The 21,193-nt window shown below is 57.9% G+C and overlaps 1 protein-coding gene across 1 annotated transcript; it reads left to right on the top strand.

Annotated features, from left to right (window-relative positions):
* Positions 1 to 633: 633 nt before the first annotated feature.
* Positions 634 to 2,759, top strand: CCDC8 (coiled-coil domain containing 8). Its single transcript, XM_046680482.1, has one exon. It carries the CDS (start codon positions 640 to 642, stop codon positions 2,350 to 2,352), a length of 1,713 nt encoding a protein of 570 aa, XP_046536438.1. The 5' UTR covers positions 634 to 639; the 3' UTR covers positions 2,353 to 2,759.
* The last annotated feature ends 18,434 nt before the right edge of the window (positions 2,760 to 21,193 follow it).

A 21,193-nucleotide genomic window follows, 5' to 3' on the forward strand; every position in this document is an offset into this window, starting at 1 on the left:
GAGACCCTCCTGGGGGCCGGGCTGCGGCCTCCAAGTGCTTCGGCCATATTGAATAGCCGGCCGTCTTTGTCTGCGAAGTCGTCTCCCAAGTTCCAGGCGCGTCCCCGGGGCCCGGGGCGGGAAGGGCCACGGGCAGCCCGTGCGCCCCACCTCGTTGGCCGCTGGCTGACGGTGGGCTGGGAGCCCCAGGACTGGCCTCGCCTTGGCTCACGTAAGCATCCTGGGAATTGATTCCCACCCGTCTTGGAGGGGATCCGCACTTGGTCCAGACCGGACTGGTGGCAGGCAGAGAAATTGGGAAGTGTTCGTTCATCCCTGGCTGGGGGGGTGCGAGACGCTCCGGGCAGCGCCGCCGGGACCCCACCCCGTCCCCCCAAGACCAGCGGCTTCGTGTAGTTTGGGCTTGTGGCCCCCACTCCAGATTTCACCCTGGAGATCTTAAAGACCCTCGAGAAAAGCCACGTGGGGGGCTGGTTCCCCTGGGGCTTCCTCCCCTCCCCCGACTGCCTGATCCTCTGGAGCGTCCCGGATGTCTGCAAAGACGTGGATCTGGACGTCCTCGTGGAGGCCTTGAAGCCCGTGGGAACCTTTAAGAAGATCGGCAAGGTGTTCCGCAGGGAGGAGGATTCCACGGTGGGGATGCTGCAGATTGGGGAGGATGTGGACTACCTGCTCATCCCCCGGGAGGTCCGGCTGGCCGGGGGCGTCTGGAGGGTCATCTCCAAGCCCGCCACCAAGGAGGCGGAATTTCGGGAGCGGCTGACCCAGTTTCTGGAGGAAGAAGGCCGCACCCTGGAGGACGTGGCCCGCATCATTGAGAAGAACACCCCGCACCCACCCCAGCCCCCCAAAAAACCCAAGGAGCCCCGAGTGAGGAGGAGAGTCCAGCAGATGGTGACCCCTCCTCCCCGGCTTGTCGTGGGCACCTACGACAGCAGTAACGCCAGCGACAGCGAGTTTAGCGACTTCGAGACCTCCAGAGACAAGGGTGACAAGGGCCCCAAAGGCCCCAGGCGCCGCAGAAGGGTGCGCAGAATGCCGGTCAGTTACCTGGGCAGCAAATTCCTCGGGAGCGACCTGGAGAGCGAGGACGACCAGGAGCTGGTGGAGGCCTTCCTCCGGCGCGGGGAGAAACCCAGCGCCCCACCCCCGCGGCGCCGAGTCACCCTGCCCGTGCCCATGTTTGACGACAGCCCCGGGCCCCAGCTGTCCAAGGCGGACAGGTGGCGGGAGTATGTCAGCCAGGTGTCCTGGGGGAAGCTGAAGCGCAGGGTGAGGGGCTGGGCGCCGAGGTCCAGCCCCGGATTGAGCGAGGCCCAGCAGGCCTCACCCCGCGTGGAGAGGGAGGGGGCCTCGGTGCCAGGCGGCGCCCATCCTGTGGGGGATGCAGGAGACCCACGGGTGCCTGAGACCCCCCCAAGACGCTGGAGGCCCAAGATCAACTGGGCCTCCTTCCGGCGGCGCAGGAGGGAGGAAGCAGCGTCCACAGCTCAGGCGGCAGAGGCTGCCGATGATCAGAGGGCGGAGGCCGCAGATAATCAGAGGGCACGGGCTGCAGATGATCAGAGGGCGGAGGCCGCAGATAATCAGAGGGCACGGGCTGCCGATGATCAGAGGGCAGAGGCTGCAGATAATCAGAGGGCACAGGCTGCTGATGATCAGAGGGTAGGGGCTGCCGATAATCAGAGGGCACGGGCTGAGGATGATCAGGTGGTGCAGGCTGCAGATGATCAGAGGGTGGAAGCTGCAGCTAATCAGAGAGAGGAGGCTACAGATGATCAGAGGGTGGAGGCTGCAGATGATCAGAGGAAGGAGGCTGCAGCTAACCAGAGGGCAGAGGCCAGGGCTCTCCAGGGCGCAGAGGCTATGGATAATCAGGGGGCAGAGGCCCCAGCTGTCCAGAGGTCAGAGGTTGTGGATAATCAGGGGGCAGGGGCCCCAGCTGTCCAGAGGTCAGAGGTTGTGGATAATCAGAGGGCAGGGGCTCCAGCTATCCAGGGAGCAGAGGTTGTGGATAATCAGAGGGCAGGGGCCCCAGCTGTCCAGGGAGCAGAGGCTGCAGGTGATGAGGCAGAGGCCCCGGCTGTCCAGGAAGCTGAGGCCTCAGCTGCCCGGGGGTCCACAGGGACAACCCCAGGAACTAGGACCCGGAAACAGGTGAAGACGGTGAGGTTCCAGACCCCTGGACGCTTTTCGTGGTTCCGAAAGCGCCGGAGAGCCCTCTGGCACACTCCGCGGTTGCCAGCCCTGCCCAAGAGAGTCCCCAGGGCAGGCGAGGCCAGGCACCTCAGGGTGCTGAGGGCCGAGGCCAGGGCAGAAGCGGGGCAGGGAGAGCAAGAGGACCAGCTGTGAGGTGGGGGCGGGGGGCCGCGGAACACCCCGCCACCTGCCACGTTGTCGGCCACTCAGGGCGCGTCCCTCGCTCTCTCCTCCTTGGACGGGGAGGCCCTGTCTGCCTCCGCACTTGAAGATGGAGGTGGGGGCGGCGGCAGACAGCGCCCTCACATCTCCACCCAACCCCCCTCTTTGTTTTCTTGTTAAGGTTTTCACTTTCATGCGTTGATTTTTTAAATACAGACTCTTGTAGGAACCCAAGGAACGTAAAGAAAGGCCCCATACAGTGGGGTGGCATCACCCATGTTGTTAACTTCCTCAAGTGCAACCCTAGGTGCTCAGCTTGCGAAGGGGGGCGGGGCGGGGAGAAAGGCGCCTTGAACTTGGTGCAAGCCAATTTGCAAATAAAAACATTTCCAAACTCATTTCTTAGCTTGGCACTTGGCAACTGAAGAATGCTCCGGGGCGCTCTGGTCGCACCCTGGTGTCCTCTACACTCCCGCCCTCTGTGATGGTGACACTTTGCCTGTCATCCCCAGGCCCCCGGGTTCTGCCGGCTCGGAGAGTCGGGGGTCTGCAGTTGACACATCTCCCCTGACCTTGGTTACGAGGTACAGAAGAATCAGCCAGGAAACGTGTCCAAAATGCAGATTCTGGGGCCCTTCGTGCCAGAGCTGTGATTTCTAGAGCTCGCTGTGCGGCCCAGGAATCTATTTGGATCAAGCCCCACAAACATCTTCCGGGGCCGCTTGGCCACTGGACACGTTGGAAAATCATTGCAATAGGAACAGTCCCCAAACGGGGGTTGTGGTGTGGATGTGGGTAGTGTCCTGTGACTGGAGCTTGTCATCGGGGAGAGAGCGGGTTGCTACGGCCCCGTGGGAGCGGGGGGAGATCTCTGTATTGTATGGTGGCCCCCCCCACCATACCCCCACCTGTGAAAAACTGCAAACAGCCACACCCCAGCCTCGAGGAAGGCAGGAGAAAAGGAAATTCATGGAGAAGGGAGGTCTGAAGGCCAGCTCTGTCCTCCTGGCTGTGGCCGCAGTCCTGGCCGGAGTGTCTTAGTTTTTTTTCCCTTGGAACTAAAGAATTAAATTCCTTTTTCTGCCACTGCCCTGGAGGTGGTCCTTGCCGGTGCTGTGCAATGCCAAGAGCCCCTTTGCACTTGGGGAAGTTCACAGCTCGTAGCCCAGCAAGAAAGAGCCCCCAGTGGGGTTTGGAAGGAAGACTGGTGTGGACCTCATCTGGACGGGTGAACTTTGCAGGGAGCGGGGGAATCGCCAGGCTGGAGGGGGGTTGGGGGGGCGCATCTCTGGAGCGGCCAGAGAGCTCTCTGGATGCCAGGCTGGCAGTGGCAGTGGAGGCTGTCCATGGTGGCTGCCCATCTGGGAAGATAGTGGCTTCACCGTGGGGACCCGGCCAGTTTGCGTTGCTGGAAGGTGAGAGGACGGGAGCAGAGATGGTGGGAGAGACTCAAGACTTTGGGCAAATCTGTCCCCCAGCTGATTCTCAGTTTGTCCCCCCCCCCCCCCCCCCCCCCCCTTCCCCAGCTTTCCCGGCGGGAGCATCCAGCGAGGCCCAGGAAGGGGGAGGTCCCTTGGGAAGCGGAGACGGGTACCTGGACTTTCAATATTATTTTCAACCCTGGGGGGGTTTCAGATGGTGCCTGCAAGTCCCGGTCTCCAAATGCCCCCTGGGTGCCTCCGGGGCAGTGGTTTCAAACGAGCCAGGATTTTCAGGGAAGAAGCCACAGAAAACTGGCGTTTTGTCTCCAAACCAGCCTTTCTCTAAACTGGCCCAGCCGCCCCTGTCACCAAAGACAATGGAATACATACATGGAGGTGCCACCCTGTGACAGAAGGGGACTTTCCAAGTCCCCCATCCCAGACCCCATGATGGTGTGACCAGGAAAAAAGGAAACCGTTGGGGGAGGGGGTGCTGCAGACAACGGGTGAGGAGGAATTTGGAGTCAGACAGCCTGGTTCTCTCCCGGCACCGCCCCTTACAAGCTGTGTGACCTCGGGCTGCTTACTTAACCCCTCTGTGCCTCCATGTACTCATCTGAAAGGGGGCTCATAAGAGAGCTTTCCTCCCAGGATTGCTGAGAGGACTGATGAAGACGTAATGTGTTAGTGCTCAAATCGGCGCCAACAGACGTCATCTTGTCTCATTCCTGTTCTGTATCAGTGGCGGCCAATTCTTTACCGGACTCTCCAGCCCTGATTGGGTCCCTCAGGGCAGCTGTTCCCAGTCCTGGCTGCCGTGTGGATGACCTACCCCGGCCCAGCCTGCCCTCCCGGAGATTCCCATGGAACAGTACAGGGTACGGCTCGGGCACCCGTAGTTCCTAAAGCTTTCCAGACGATTCCAGTGTGCACCCGGGGCAGAGAACCGCTACCCGCGGGGTCAGGGGGAGAATCAGACCCCAGAGCTGGGGTTCTCCAGCTGGTCGTGCATCAGAAACACCCGGAGGGCCTTTTAAAACAGATTTCTGGGCCCCACCCCCAAGTGATGCTGCAGGTCTGGGGTGGGCCCAGGAATGCGCATTCCTGGAAGTTCGTAAGCCGATGCCCACGCCGCTGACCCCGGGGCCTCCCGTGAAGGACGCAGCCTTGCAGGAAGGCCCGCTCTCCGCAGCCTGGCGAGCCGAGTCGAGGCGGCGCGGGGGCGCAGGGCACGTGCCCGGAGCACCCCGCACCCGCAGCCCCGGAGCGCCCCCTGGTGGGCCCCGCGGCTCCACTCCCCGGGGTGGGCGCTGGGGAGGGGCGTCGTGTGCCGCCCCCGGAGCCCCTGCCCTCCCCCTCCACGAATACTAGGAGCTCACCACGCTCTCAGGAGTCTCGGGACACCCTGTCCCCGCTTGAGCGGGCCGAGGGGCCGGGGCAGGTTCAGCCTGGGATGGGGGGGCGAGGTTGGGAGGGGATGGCTGGGTTTTGGAGCTGGGGCACCCCGGCCTCACGTTTTGGAAACGTAATGCTGTTAAGCGGTTACCGAGGGAGCCCTGGAGTGGGACAAATCCGGGTTCGAGCCCCCGTCCCTGCCTCTCTGAGCCTCAGTCTCCTCATCTGGGAAATGGGAGCAAAAACGTGGCTTCATCCTAATTCCCCCAAACCTATTCTATCCAAAGAAGGAAATAAGGACGCACGCACACATCTATTCACTCTGCAGACCCCCCCCCCCCCCCCCCCCACGGAGGCACAAACACAGCACCTGGAGGGGACGTGAAGACACGTGACTAAGCCCCTGCAACCACTCCCCTGCCTCCTGGAGTTCGCACCGGCTGTTCCCGCCTCCCGCAACGCGCTTCCCTGGGGCATCCGCCAGCCTCGCCTCCTCGCCTCCTTCAGTCTTTGCACAAATGTCACTTCTCAGTGGGGCTTCCCCGAACGACCTTAAACGGGAGGTGATGACACACCCTCCCCAGCCCTGGCCTCCTGGCCGCCCCGCCGGATTCCCCGCAGCATCACGGAGAAGGCGCGTGTCCTGCGCTTTTCTGGAAGCTTCCGTCCGTCCCCCGGATGGCGCCCCGGGGTCTGCACACGTCTGTCCCGCTCCCTCCGCGGCCCCTCCTCGCCCCGGCCCGGCCCCCTCCTCCGCCGCCGCCTCCCTCGGCCTCTTCCCCGGACGGGGCTCCGGGGCCCCCGCGGGGACCAGCCCGCCGCCAAGGGCCCCGTGGGCTCCGCGCGCCCCTTTCCACGCGGCTCGGACCGCAGACGCTCCCCCAGCCCCCCACGGCGCGCTCCCACCAGGGCGAGCGTTCTGGCACCTTCCTGCGCGGCGCGTCTGGGTCTGCTTCGCCCCCACGCGCGGTTCATTCCGTCCGCCAGTCATTCAACAACTAGACACTGGGCAGCCAGCGTGTGTAGACACTGCGCTGGCGCGGGGCCGCGGCGGGGACAGGACGGCCCACACTCCAGGCCCTGCGCCCCCAGCCCCGGGTGGGACCCTCCGCCCCGGCCGCAGCCCCATGCCTCCCCCGCTGCCGCCGGCCCGCGGGGGCCGTGGGAGCTGGAACCGCGCGGGGGCGCCGTCTGCAGGTGGCTCCTAGGTCCCCCTCAGGCCGGTCGCCATCCGGGAACCTCGCGGCGCAGCGGGCGGGGCTCGGGCAGCGGCACCTCCTGGGGAGCAGCGGCTGCGTTCAGCGTCTTTGGGGCCCCACCCTCCCCTCTCTGCCCTTTGCTTGCCACCCCGGCGTCACCAGTTCCCTCGGTCAAGCCCCCTGACACGTACCGTCGGTGCGCTGCTCAGAAGCAGAAGCAAGTCACGCCAGGTGGCGATCAGAGCGCTGAGAATAGAGTGGGGACTGCGGGAAGGGTGACATGATTAATGGGGGGGTCAAGGGAGCCCTCCCTGGGAATGTGACATTTGAAGAAAGCCCTACATGAAGCCAAGGACAGACTCATGCAAATGTCCTGGGGAAGGGCCCTCTGGGCAGTGGCAACAGCAAGTGCAAAGGCCCTGAGACAGAAATATGCTCCATGTGTTCCCTGAACAGCAAGGAGACCTGGTGGCTGGAGCACATGGGAGTGGTGGGCAATGAGGCAGGGGGAACATGGGGACAGAGTGAGCAGACCAGTGCTGTCCAAGAGGACATTCCTGTGATGATGGAAACGTCCCATACTCACAGTGGACGGTAGGGCAGCCACTGGCCACTTGTGGCTCTTGAGCACCTGTAATGCGGCTGGTACGACCAAGGAAAGGAGGTTCAATCTTATTTAATCTTAACAACATCTGAATTTAAACTGCCACTTGTGGCCAGTGGTGACCCTATTGGACAGAGCAGGTCTGGACCATTATTAGGACTCTGGCTTTGACCTGTGGGGACAGAGGAAAACTTTAAAGGGTTTGGGGAGGGGAGCGATTGGCTGGGACTTGACCTCTTGGTCAAATTAAATCAAACCAAGTCATGGATTCAAGCGGAGGGAAAACAGACCACCTCTTGATGGGAGCAGCACAGACGCCCACAGCGAGGGGAGGATCCATAGGGGGCATTTTGGAGACAATTCACACAGTGTGCCCTCTGGCCGCAGCTGGCCCGGAAGGGACCGCGAGCCTGTCCCGGTCCAGGGTGGACACGACCATCTCCTCCATCCCGACCGCAGCGGGAGCATCCGCTGAGGGCTCAGAGGTGGGGTGGACACTTTGGTGACCCGGAGATGGCAGCGAGAATGTCCACTCTCTGTAAGGCAAGGAGGCTTTAAATGGTGCCTGCAGCGCCCTGTCCCCAGACTCAGCCCCTTGGCTGCCCCTGGGGTTGTGGTGTCAGACTCCACAGGATTTTCAAGGCCATCGCTGCAGGAAACCGGGGTTTTAAGTCCGAATCAGCGTTTCTCTGAACCGGCCCGGCCGCCCCTCACCATCACCAAAGATAAAAACGACAGAACGCAGACGTGGAGGCGACAGAGCCTGCCTGGGCTTCCGGGAGATGGATGGGGACACCCTCGTCCCCCCATCCTATAGGGCGGAGCGGGGAGACCGGCAGACAGGGCGGTGGGGGTGGGGCTCACTCCCCCGTCCCCCCATCCTCCTTGTGACCTTGGGCTGGTTACTAACCTTTGGGTGGGTCTCCGTCTATGCACCTGAAAATGGGGATCCTGTTCTGTGCGCGCCGTCAGGAAAATGGGAGAGGCTGTGACGGGCACCGGGGGAGCCGGGGGAGCCGGGGGAGCCGGACCCCAGCCCGTGTCGCCCTCAACAAGTCTGATAGAGATGGTTAGTCAGTGGGTGGTCCCTTCCAGACCGGCCCCCACCTGATCGTGACTGAGAGGCGCGTCTGGAGGGACCCCTGTGAGTAGCAGGGCGGGGCACTGTCCCCTGCCCCCAGAGAGGCTTCTCCTGACCTGCCCTGGCTCACCCTGGGCGGCTTTCCTGCACCCTCTCCTCCTGTCCCCGGACTTTGGGGGACCCTAAGGAGGAAGGGGTGTCCAGTCACAGACTCTGGAGACACACGGAGGCGATTTGAGCAAAGCCAGACTGGCTGAGTTCAGATTCCAGCGCTGTGTGACCCTGGGCAAGTCATCTACCGTCTCTGAGTCTCACCTGTAAAATGGGAGCAATAAGAGGCCTAAGCTTGCCTTAGAACCATCTGAGCGTAATACCTAAAACGGGGAAGCAACCCAAGCGTCCATCCACCCATGAACCGGAAAAGCAAAGAGTGTTCTGCACGCACGGTGAAAGAAGGTCAATTCTGCAACATGTTATGCTAAGTGAAAGAAGCCAGTCACAAAAAGATAAATGCTGATTCCGCTTATATGATGTACTTAGAATAGTTAAAAGGATAAAGACAGAAAGTGTATCCGTGGTTGCCCGCGGCTGGGGGCAGGGGCGAGTGGGGAGTTATCAATAGGGGTAGTTGCCGATTCACGAGATGGAGAGAGTTATGGGGACGGACGCTGGTGACGGCTGCGCATCAGCGGGCCTGTATGTAACACCACCGAGCTGTACGCTCCCAAATGGCTAAGAGGGTCAATTTTTTGTTATGTGCATTTTAACTAAAACAAAATAAAATCTTTAAAAAAAAACAACAACCACCTGAGCTTCCAACAGGGCTTGGAATATAGTAAGCGCTCTAGAAAAATTCGGTGCTGTCGTTTTTGTAAGGGGTGTCGATCCCTCCCTCCCGGCTTCGGAGCCCCATCGATCGGCGCGGACGCAGGTGGGCGCGGTCTCGCGCGCGGGGCTCGGCCGTCCTGGGGCGCCCTCTGCCGGGGAGCGCGGGGGATGCCACGTGCCCGGGCTTGCCCGGCGGGGGGCGGCGGGGAGGGGGTCGTTTCGTGTCCCGGGACCCCTCATTCCTCCCTCCAGCTGTTCTAAGAGCTGGTCACACACCCGGGAGTCTGAGGGCGCCCCTCTCCTTGCCTGGGAGAGTCGAGGGGCAGGGACAGGGTCAGCCTCGTGGTAATGTGGGGGGTGGCGAAGGGGGCCTCAGCCTCGGGGATCGGGTCTGCCCACTCTCCCTGGGGACTGGGGGACGGTGATGGGAGGAGCCAGGAGTCGGACGGACCCGGGTTCCAGCTCTTCTTCCCCACCTCTCTGAGCCTCAGTTTCCTCATCTGGGAAATGGGGGTGAAAACCTGCCTGGGTCCTGTTCCCCAAGGGTCAGCCCCGGAAAGGCGCCGGGCCTGGCTTCCTCTAGTTGGTGGGAACGTGACAAGGGGTGTGGGGAGCTAGGGTAGGAAGCAGGATTTACATAAACCTATTTGGATGTTGTGGAAAAGACTAGTTTTAGCCCGAGATGATCGCCCACCCACTCTTTCGCCTTGTGATTTCCATTCTTCACATTGGGTTTGTTTTTATGTTTGTTTTCTGGCCACAGGAGAAGTTAGTGACCTGGTATCTGGGAGACCCCAATATGTGGGGATGACACTGACAGTGACATCCAGACTGCGGGAGCCTGCTCAGAATGTGCAAATGCCCGGGGGCGATTCACGCAGAGTCACGGGGAGTTTTGGTCATTTCAAGGTGTGGCGGAAGCTCGTGTCAGCCCGTGTCACAGTCACACTCACACTGACTCACACACACCCACACCATCACCCCCCCCCCCACAGACCCATCCTCTGCCCTCCCCCACCCCCGATCTTTGCCACACATACGCCCATTCTCCTTTCCCAGGTTGGTGCCAAATGGTCTTTTCTGGTCACCCTTGGTGGATCCGGGCCTGTCCCAAGGGGCAGGACTTGCTGTGGGCTTTGGGGAGCCTGGACCATCTACCTCCCTCCCCAGTCTCGCCCCTTCCCATCAACCCTCAACAAATCTGACCCCACTCACCCCTCCCCTGCTTAGAACCTGCCATGGCTCCCCAGTGCCCTCGGAACAAAGCCCAGCTCCTCACCGTGGCCCAGGAGGTCCGGAAAAGTCGGGTCTGTCCTCCTCTGCGTCTCAGTCCAGCTTAAGTGCCCTGGCTGGGTCAGGTGTCCCCTCTGGGCTGCCCCTTCTGTCTCCCCCACTGAACTGTGAGCCCCAGGAGGGCAGGTCCAGGGCTGTCATGTCATCGATGGGTCCCCAGCACCACCCAGCACGGAGAAGGGGCTCAACGAAGTTTGTTGAACGAAGGAATGAATTAATTCTGTTTCAACTTGAATTGCACGTTCCTTTTCCCTGAGCTGTAGCTGCTTGTGTCCAGCAGTGGGCGCTCGGGCCCAGCAAATATTTCCCTCAGCGCTAAGGCACAGCGACAATTATAATATCGACAACTGCTCATTTCAGCCCTATTGCGTGCCAGGCCCGTGCTAAGTGCCCCACCCACCTGCCCTCTACGTCAACAGCTAGATGAGACCCAATGAAGACGGACGAGGAAAGCGAGGCTCAGAGAGGTTGTTTAATTTTCCCAAGTCACACAGCATCTAAGCAGCAGATAAGGTTCCAGCCCCAGCCTCTGTGGCTTCACAGCTCTTTGCTCTGTTCTTTGCTATGTTCCCCCAGAGAGACGGTGGTGGCCAGGTACTGATCCCCCTGAGGAGGGTGGGGCAGTGCTTGGAGAGGGGCCCTCCAGCCCCACAGCCCTCCCCACGCTCCCTGACGCCGACAGGGCCCGTGTGTTTCTGGGCAGATTCTTCAAAGCCTCAGATGCTGACCTGTAATTCTCACAGCAGCCCAGTGGTGTGGGCTGTTATCATCCCCGTCATACAGATGAGCAAATACAGGCTCAGGGACAATGGGGGACCTGCCCAAGGTCATGGAGATGGCAGAGACGTAATTTACCCTGCAGGAGGCCATGGCCAGGGCCGGACACAGAGGCCTTGAATGCCAGGACGAGGACATGGAACTCCTTCCTGAGAGGAGGAAGAAGTAACTAAAGGGTGGGGGTCTGGGGTGAGAAGGAGAGGAAAAGGTGGCCTTTGTAGGTCTGCATCAAAGTTCAGGGGAGCCCCGGGGACCTCAAGGTCTCAGAAGTTCTTTTTTTTTTTTTTTTGGTGAGGAAGATTGGCCCTGAGCTAACATCTGTTGCCAATCTTCCTCTTTTTTTTTTTCTCCCCAAAGCCCCAGTGCATAGTTGTGTATCCTAGTTGTAGCTCATTCTCAATCTTCTATGTGGGACGCCGCCACAGCATGGCTTGATGAGCGGTGCTAGGTTCACGCCCAGGATCCGAACTGGAGAACCCCAGGGCAGCTGAAGTGGAGAGCTGAACTGAACCACTCCGCCACAGGCCCCGCCCCTTGGAAGTTCTTATTTTAAAAAGAAGCTGAAGGACGCAGACTGAGGAAAAGGGAAGTAACAGGCAAACTGTGAAGCTATTGGCACAATCTAGGTCCCTTATGGAGGCTGGAAAAAGTGTCGTGGCGATATTGTCACGTGAAGAAAACAGCCCTTGGTGGGAATATGTATATAGAGTAATTCCATTTTGGTTAATTAAAGGCATGATTTCATCAAGCTCGCATTTACTGCCTGCTGACGACATGCCAGGAATCGTCTAAGAATTTCACACGAACGTTCGTCATTAATCTCCGTAACTATTATTCCCATTTTACAGGCAAAGAAGTTGCATGAAGCCCCAGGAGTGGCAAAGCGAGGTCGCAAACCTGGGTCTTGTGGCCTCAGAGCCCAAGCTCTCCATCTTTGCGTCCTGGGCCCACAGCCCCAAACTGGCTTTGTGCATGGCTCTCAATGTTCGCATCATTCTTCCACAGCGCCCCCAAAGAAACACTCGACAATTTCATTTATTATCTAGTCAGGTCCTAACAACTTGATAAGTATTTATGTCCTAACAACGTTAGTAGCCACTTGAAAAAATATATATATAAGAAAAAGCGATATTTTTATTTCCTTCTTAAATAAGCATTATTATTTACTAACAGGACGTGTGTGCCTGTTGGGCACTGCACAACTTCTCAATCCTTGGGGTCAGATCGAACACCGCCACCCTCATTTCCTGTTACGCACTGATTTTCGCGTGGGACTTGCTTTTTATTCCTGCAACCGGCGACCCCGCAGCGTCCCGAAGATATGTGACGTCACCGAGAGGCCCCCCCCCCCGCGCGGGTTTTGGGGGGGACCCCGAGGACTCCCTGAGCTGGCAGTTCACGCGGCGTCCGACAGATGTCGCTGTGTCTCCCTCAAAAATGTGAAAAATCTCTGGGTCCACAGTTGGGGACCCGCGGTGCAGGTGCTTTTAAATATGCGAACAGATACCCGTCAGAGGAGGTTTATGTGTGAAAGGAGGGTTATCACGGTTCACGAAGAGCTGAGCGAATATATGGAGAGAAGGAGAGTGGAGCCCCTAATTCACACCGCGTACACAGCTGGGCTCTAGCAGAACTCGGTGCCCAAGAGAAGCCGTGATGTTGAGAAGACCAGGATGCACGGAACGACCTTGAGTTGGGGATGCGGCGTAAGGAAGAAGTACGTCTTAAACAAAGCTTCAAAAACACAGACCATTAGGCAAAACGGGTGAAATGGATTATATCAAAATCAAGAATTTCTGTTAACACATCACCATAGACAAAGACACCAGAGGATGGAAGAAGATCACGGCAAAGTCCTGAATGTAGGGAATATGAGATGAGAAATGGACACGGTGCTCATGCAAATCAGAGAAAAAGAAGGCAGGCACAACAGAAACACGGGCAAAAATACCAGCAGGCCGTTTAGAAGAGGGATGCGTCAAAGGCTCCCTCGCCCGTGATTAGATGCTTGAAATCGTTAAAATTAGAGACACACAAGATAAAGTAACACTGAGCCACGGCTTTACACCTGTGAGGCTGGGGAAGTGAGAAAGCTGGGTCGTGCTATGAATATACCCATTTTCCAGATGAGAAACCTGAGGCGTGGTGGGGAGAAGTGCCGGGGGGTCTTGCCGAGCGCCCCCAGCTGGGAAGTGGCAGGACAGCAAGTAAACACAGTCTCTCTCAGATCCCAAAAACCCAGCCTCTTCACAGGCACGTCAGGCGGCTCTGGCAGCACCGTCCCTGCCATTCGCTCACACATTCATTCACTCATTTACGCTTCGATCAATGCACCCATCCATCAAACAGAGCGCCCACTGTCAGCGGATACAGTTGTGATCAAAATAGGCCCGGTTCCCACTGAGCACGTTAATCACACCAACAGCTGTTTAACGACAGCTGTTTGAGGACGACCTGCCAACTCTCTGGACGGTTGCGTGACTATTAAAAAGCACGAGCTGGGTCCCGAAGCTCTGACCTGGCATCATAAAGCCATTTGCGCAGTTTTCCTGAAATGTAAAAATAACACCAAGATGTTTACTTTGTAGATTCCACCTATTCCTGTCATTTATTATTATTATTATTATAAGTAGGGGCGCAGGAAAAAGAAATCTGGCAGAACCTACAGCAAAATGTTAGCAGGGGTCCTTTCCCGGCTGGGGGTGGATGGGGGCCTGTCAGCTTCAGCTCCGTGCTCCTGCATGACCAGCAGCTGGAGCTTAGTGGCTTCAAAGGGCAATGATTACTACGATGCAGGGGGTCACCGGGCGGCTCTTCTGCTGGTCTCCCCTGTGGCTGCAGTCAGCTGGTGATGGGCTGGGGCTGCTGGCCAGGATCCCTGGGTTGCTTCTCCTCCACGTGGCCCCTCTCCCTCCAAGTGGCCTTTCATTATTGGGTAGTGAAGCTGAGCTTCCTTCCAAAATGGCAGCCGGTTTCCAAGAGAGCAATATGGGGAGCTGCCAGGCCTGGTCATGACTAGCCCCAAATGGACACAGCATCACTTCCTCTGCGTTCTGTTGGTCAAAACAAGTCACAAGACCTTCCCAGGGTCAAGGAGAGGGGAGACAGGCTGCCTCCGTGGTGGGAGGAGGGGCATGCATGTACACGGAATCCATCCCTGGGGGCAGCCCAGCGCCGTGTCTTTCTCTCTGTGTTTTTTGGGGCATCTGCACTGGGCCTTATGATGGGAAAGATATTCCTTAAATAAGAGTTCTGACCATAGGCCACAGCTGTGAGGTCATTCTAAAGAAAATTTTGGGACAGAACCTTCTGGAACCATGTTCACTTCTTCAACAACTTTTTTCATAGACAGTTGGTCACCAGAGGATATAATGGGGTAAAAAAAAGGCGGATTTGTTTAAAGAGAGTCTTCTGTTGATTCCACTCACCTGGAAGTCCCTGGTTGCTCCTTCCTGGGCCACTCTCTAACCAGATTATCGCATTTTATGATTTCCAGGGCATTCATTTTAAGTTTTACATAGAGAATGTAAGAAATCTGCTGACTGAAGCCAGAGGAAAAAATAGACCTGAATTTCTCCAGGGTTGGCAGACTGCTGAGACGAAGTGTGTTCCACCAGAGAAAGATGACGGGGGCTGAGTCCGTGCTCCCGGCCAGCGAGCACCTCGCCCGAGCGCAGCTCCCCCAGTTTGCAGCAGAAGCCGCGCCCGCGCGCGGACCAGGACTGGCAAGGGCTCCCGGGCTGACACTCAGCAGGCACTGTGGGACGTGTGACCAAGTCAGGGGCAGATGGTTTGTTACTTCAGTCTCTTATTTGAATTTTTACAGATATTTCAGATGGGTGGCGTTGGGCCATTTCTGTCACCGCGAATTTATTTTTTGCCCTCAGTCATTTCTCCAGCTACCACGTACTATTTTTAAATGTTCAGTGTGGTTTCATTTCAAATTTTATGGCTTCTGCGTGTCCCCCCACCCCCGTGTTTAATATTTATATCCAAACACATGCATATAGACAGAGCCTGCAGTGCAGAATGTTTTTTAAAAGCCTGAAAATAAAATAATCTATAGAGATATACAAGATCCAAATTCTTAAACTTAGCTTTAATTGGGGTGAGGGGTGAGAGGCAAGCAGAGGCCAGACTGTGCCGGTCCTTGCGGGCTCGGCTAGGGGTTTATCCTGAGAACACCGGGGGCCATGGAATTGCCTAGAACAGCGGAAGGGCACCATCGACCCTCCATCTTGCAAACCCTCCACCCTCCACCTCGGTGAGGGTGACCGTCGCTGGGCCCCACTTGCGGGGAACGTGGGGAGACGGGAGGGCCCCTGCCTAGAGACGGATCTACAATTCAAGTGCATGCGGTGCATTCACGATGCGGGTGCGACTATCACGTCTGTCCAGTTCCAGAACATTTCTATCACCCCTCAAGAAACCTCACATCCATTAAGCTCGCTCCCCATTGGCCCTTCGCTCCAGCCCAGGCAGCCACTAATCTGCTTTCTCTCCACGGCTTTGCCGAATCTGGACATTTCATACAAACAGAATCCTACACTGTGTGGCCTTTTGTGTCCGGCTCCTTACACTCAGCATGATGTTCTCAAGATTCATGCTGTGGCCTCTTTATGGCTGAGTTAATATTCCATTGTACGGGTGTAGCAGGTGTTTTAATCCAGTCGCCCGTTGACGGACGGGTGGGCTGTTTTCTGCCTTTTGGCTACAGTGAAAGGTGCTAAGGACGTTCGTGTACCAGTTTTTGTTTCAATACTTGTGTTCACTCCTTTGGGATGTCCTCCTGGGAGTGGGTTTGTGTCTGTTGGGACTATACCTAGGAGAGGAAACGGTTTAGCCCCCGGAGGAGCCACCAAGCGGCTCTCACAGCAGCGGCGCCATTCCCACTCCCTCCAGCGATGGCCGGGGCTCCCATCTCTCCCCGGCTGCCTGCTTTTAAAGATTTTATTTTTTTCCTGTTTCTCCCCAAAGCCCCCAGGTACATAGTTGTATATTCTTCGTTGTGGGTCCTTCTAGTTGTGGCATGTGGGACGCTGCCTCAGCGTGGTTTGATGAGCGGTGCCATGTCCGCGCCCAGGATTCGAACCAACGAAACCCTCTGCCGCCTGCAGCGGAGCGCGCGAACTTAACCACTTGGCCACGGGGCCAGCCTGGCTGCCTGCTTTTAAAGTGCAGGCTGCAAAGCACGAGGCCCCCCGAACCCGGATGCTGCCCCTTCCTCGTCCCCAGCTGGGCGCTCACCTCAGCCCTCCTGGCACCCTGGGACGTCAGCTGCTTCCGCCCGTGTTCATTTCCAAATTCCTCCTGAGGGCTCCCCTCGGCCTTTGGGCCTCTATGTGGTTATGCTAACTCTGCATTTAGGCAGACCTGGGTTCAAATCCTGACTCCGTTGCTCACTGTGTGCCCCGGGGCGAGTGGCTTCACCTCTCTGTGCCTGTCTCCTCGTTTGTCACACGAAGTAGCTGTTGAATGCAGGGTGACGAGAGGACGTGGAGCGTGATCTGGCGCAAGAACCACGCGCTGATGTTCTGTCAGGCACGTCCTGAGCAGCCCCGTGGTGCTAGGGGCCACTGGAGCACTGAGGACACAGCTGTGAAGAAAGAAGGCCCTGCCCTCAGGGGCTGTCACTCTGGGGGGACACAGGCAGGGAGTACGACCAGCAAGAGATCCAGTCTGTTGGGAGCTGGCAGGGGTCCTGGAGGAGGGGCTGTGGCCATTTGCCTTCTCCAAACAGAGCCCTGAGGCCAGCAGGGAGACGTTCAAGTAGGTGAGCAAGAGCGAAATGGAAAGGGATAGAGCAAGTGGAAGGCTCTGAGGCAGACGTCTTCTGGAAGGTTCCAGAACATCAAGGAGCCGTGTAGGAGTCAGGCTTTTACTGAGTTTGGAACCACAGGAGGGCGATGAGCAGAGGAGGAGCCACAGGCTCAGTTTCCCCAGCTGTCAGGGGCAGAGCTGTGTGTGGGTGTGGGGCGATCTGTCACTCTGGCTGCCAAGCACCTGACATCCCCGGACAGGCGGGAGGCAGGTGCCCCCCCCCCCGTGCTGTGGAGGTGGGGGAATCTCTCTGCGGGCTCCTGCTGGCCAGGGCTCAGGCCTGTGACCTAATCATGACCAGTGACAGGTGTCGGGGGGGGGAGGTACATGGGGTAGGGGTGGGGGAGACAGCTTGAAAGTGACCAAGAGAAAGACAGAGACGGAGGAAGAACCTCAGATCCTGGCCGCCCGTAGTCTCACCTCCGTCCAGGGGGGCAGCTGCCGGGGTCCATTCTGGCCAGCAGGGGTGGGCAGCTTCTGAGACGCCTTCCTGGTTCTCCGGCCTCTCCTGCGCCACCATCCCTCACTCCTGCAGGCCCTCCTTGGGTGGTGGTGGGGTCTCAGGGCCCCCTCATTCATGCCCATGACTCCAGGGACTCCCGCATCCACTCCTACCCAGACCCCGAGACCCTTTGGCGGCCTCTAACATCATCACACATCATAGTATCCGCATTTGACCTCAGTGTCACCCTCATTCCCACCTGTCACAACCCCTGTGCACCTTCCGTGTCCCCAGCTTGGGGACCCTCACCCACACTCTACCCAGGGTGGTGTCCTCCATCTCAGCATCCCTGTACTTTTTTTTTTTTTTGAGGAAGATTAGCCCTGAGCTAACATCTGCTGCTAATCTTCCTCTTTTTGCTGAGGAAGGCTGGCCCTGAGCTAACATCCGTGCCCATCTTCCTCTACTTTATACATGGGACGCCTGCCACAGCATGGCTTACCAAGTGGTGCCATGTCTGCACCCGGGATCCGAACCGGTGAACCCTGGGCCGCCAAAGCAGAAAGTGAGAACTTAACCACTGCGCCACCCGGATGGCCCAGAGCATCCCTGGATTTTAATGACCTGTTTCTATGGGCATCTCTTGGTCAAACTCCCTTTTGGAAGTTAGACATTGTTTTTTTGTTTAGCTAACTGCCCTTAGCCTCAGACCCTGACTCCTCTATGTGTCCCTATTGACTCCCTCAAAAGCACTGACTCACTGAGCTCTCACCCCAAGGGCCTCCCTCCCCTCACGGCCCTCTGTCCCCCGCCCCACCTCCACCACGTCCAACTGGTTATGGTTTTAGTTTCTTGTTGTGGGTAAACTTTGATTTTCCTGTTGCTGACTTTTTTTTGTTATGACAGTAAACTTTACCCAGATATTGATCCCTGTAACTTCCCGCATCCCTCGCAGCATCTCCTGACTCGGTTTCCATTCTCATTTAACACCTTTCTCCAATACCCACTTGGAAAAAGATCAAATGAGACTGGTCCCTCACACCACGGACGAGAATAAACACCAAAGAGGCCCGTGATCTGGAAGTCAGGCATCAAACCCTCCCAGCCCCCGAAGACACCGGAGGGCGCTCCCCTGAAACGCGCGCAGGGGAAGGCGCTCTTAACTCTGACACACACCAGAGGCGGCGGCTGTCACAAACAGAAACATCTGCATGGCAGAAACACCACCAGCAAAGTCTGAGGATAAAAGACAGACTGGAATATGGTACGCTGCGTGTTAGGTATTTTTACCACAATTATTTAAAAAAAAAGACAGACTGGGAGAGAATTATTTTCCACATTTATCACAAATACGGGGCTGTTAGCACCTCACTCACGTGCTGCTCCAGCTGGTCCACACCCAGTCTAATCACCGAGAATCACACCAACCCCAAGCACTCTCTACTCAGAGGGGATGGGACAGGAACGTATTCTCCACAGGGTCAGCGTCATAAAGACACAGAGGCCGAGGAAATGCTCCAGATCACAGGAGACCAAAGAGGACACCGAAATGAGACGGAGCGCGTCACTGGGACCACTGGCACAGCCAGACGCAGGCGGCAGATTGAAATACAAGCGTGAGAGCCACGGGAAGCTTACACGGGGATGAGGGGTCACGACATGTGCTCTGCAACTTACTCTCAGACGGCCAGGAAACAAGTGTGTGTGTGTATACATGTGCGTTCACAACCCCCCCCCCATGTAGGCAAATGGAACAAAATGTTTCATAATAGGTGAATCTGGGCAAAGGGTATCTGGGTGTTCTTTGTACCTTTCTTGCAACTTTTTGTTGCTTTAAAGTTGTTCCCAAATAAAAAGTTAAAAAAAACCCCGTCAGTATTTGCTGAGGAACGCCAGCAGTGTGCAATCTGGACTGAGTCATCCTCAACACAGAAAGCCAAACAGCTGACAAACTAAATGCCAGCTACGGGCCTCTTTCAATAGGAAAAATTGCATCTCTGGGCTTAAAGTTAATTCCACGCATCTTGGGATCAACTGATAAATTTACTTTTGACTACAAATTTAAAGAAATTGACAAAAAGCTTCCTCTGAAAGGGTGGCCCGTATGGGTCTTAAAGGCCCTCTGTGGCGGGCAGTCTCCTGGAGGACCGCTGCTAGTGTCTCCGTCAAGGGGACGTGGGATGGACATCCCCACCCACTTGAATCTGGCCGGCCTTAGTGACGAGCTCGATGGACACCATGTGGGGAAGTGATCCACTGGGACTTCCGAGCCCAGGGCATGGGGTGCTGTGGCTTCCCCCTGGGCATCCGGGGCGCTCCCTCGTGGGCCCAGATGCCATGCTGTGAGAAGCCCAAGCCACATGGAGGCCCTGTGTGGGCACCCCAGTGATGGTTCCCAGCCAGCAACCTGCACCGACAGCCACGCGTGGGAGTGAGCCTCCTGGACAGCCAGCCAGGCCAGGCTTCAGACGACTCCTGCCCCAGATGCCACCTGACCACACACGCATAAGACTCAAGTGTGAACGGCACAGCCATGCCCCGCCAACCCACGGAACAGACAGACAGATTTCAAACGGCTAAAGCCGGTGACTTCTAGGGCTGTCTGCTACGCAGTAAAGGACCCGCCTGGCCCCTCTGAGCCCTGGGGACATCTTTCCTGGGGAGGGCCTTTGTTTACCAGGGGCCTTGGGCCACTCCAGGCAGTCTATACTGACACGTGATTTGTGTTGGGGACCCTGGGCCACACGGCACGGGCCAGTCTCTTTCGGGACTAAGGTCAGCCAGGTGGGCTGGGCAGTCAACAGGAGCAACCCCAGTTAAGACCCTGGACACCAAGGCTCGGGAGAGCTTCCCTGGTAGGCGACACTCTGTGTGTTGTCACCTGACGCCGCAGGGAGAAATCAGCACCGTCGGTGTGACTCCACTGGGAGAGACAACTGGAAGCTGGCGCCTGGTCTCCTGGCCCTCCCTATGTGCCTCTTCTCTTCCCTGACTTTAGTCTGTCCTTTACTGTAAGAAACCATAACCGTGAGTCTAACAGCTTTTCTGAGTTCTGTGGGTCCCTCTAGCAAATTACTGAACCTGAGGGCGTGCTTGGGGCTCCTGAACTGTTGCAGCAGGACGCCCCCAGGCTGCCTGGGGACGCTGCCGCTCCTGCCTGGGGAACCCCGCCCGCAGGTCTGAAGGCCTCAGAACACTTCTTTCTCAGGGGAAATAAACGGAATCGGCAACCTGGGCTTCCCGCCTGTTTTCCTAGGACCCTCGAGCCGCCAGCGCACATCCCACAGCTCACTTCCTGCAATGCCAACTGGCTTCAGAGAAAGGGACCCACCCAAGGAGCTCTCTGAACGCCCACAAAACATGAGGACCGTGATGGCCTGGCTTCTGCCCCCTCACTTCAACGAAGGGGGTCAGAGCACTCAATGGACTCCACCCTCCATGCGGCATCATCCGCCCACAGACAACACCCCAGGGCTGCTCTCCCGGAAAAGGTGGGTCCAGAAGAGCTCAGACTTGCAAACAGGCCCGTCGCCAGAAGCCGAGGCCAGGAGAGCGGCCTGCGTGAGATCCGACATTCCCCTCTAACGGAGAACCACGGGGAGTGGGGGGACGCCTCTGCTCTTCCTGGGCGGGTGGAAGTGTCTGCTTTGCGCGTGGCGCAAGGACCAAGGCCCGGCCTGCCCGACCGGTCTGCCCGGTAGACTTGCGCGGCCGAGGAGAGGTCGCGCGGAGCCGCCGCAGCAAGCACTTGCTGAGGGGGATGGGCAGAGGAAAGGAGGACCTTCTTCCAGCTTACACGCACACGCAGCCTCGCTGGGCCCACGCTTGGCCCCGTGTGCACCGCAGCCTGCTGACCAGGGTCCTCCGTCCTGGGCGGCAGGGGAACCCCGCTCCAGAGCCCACGGTGATGGGCAGATGCACGGCTGCTTGTGCACGGCTGGTAGTCCCCCGCCCGGCCCGGCTCCAGGGCGC

This window comes from Equus quagga, chromosome 13 (assembly GCF_021613505.1).
Source record: "Equus quagga isolate Etosha38 chromosome 13, UCLA_HA_Equagga_1.0, whole genome shotgun sequence".
NCBI classification, from domain to species: Eukaryota; Metazoa; Chordata; class Mammalia; order Perissodactyla; family Equidae; genus Equus; species Equus quagga.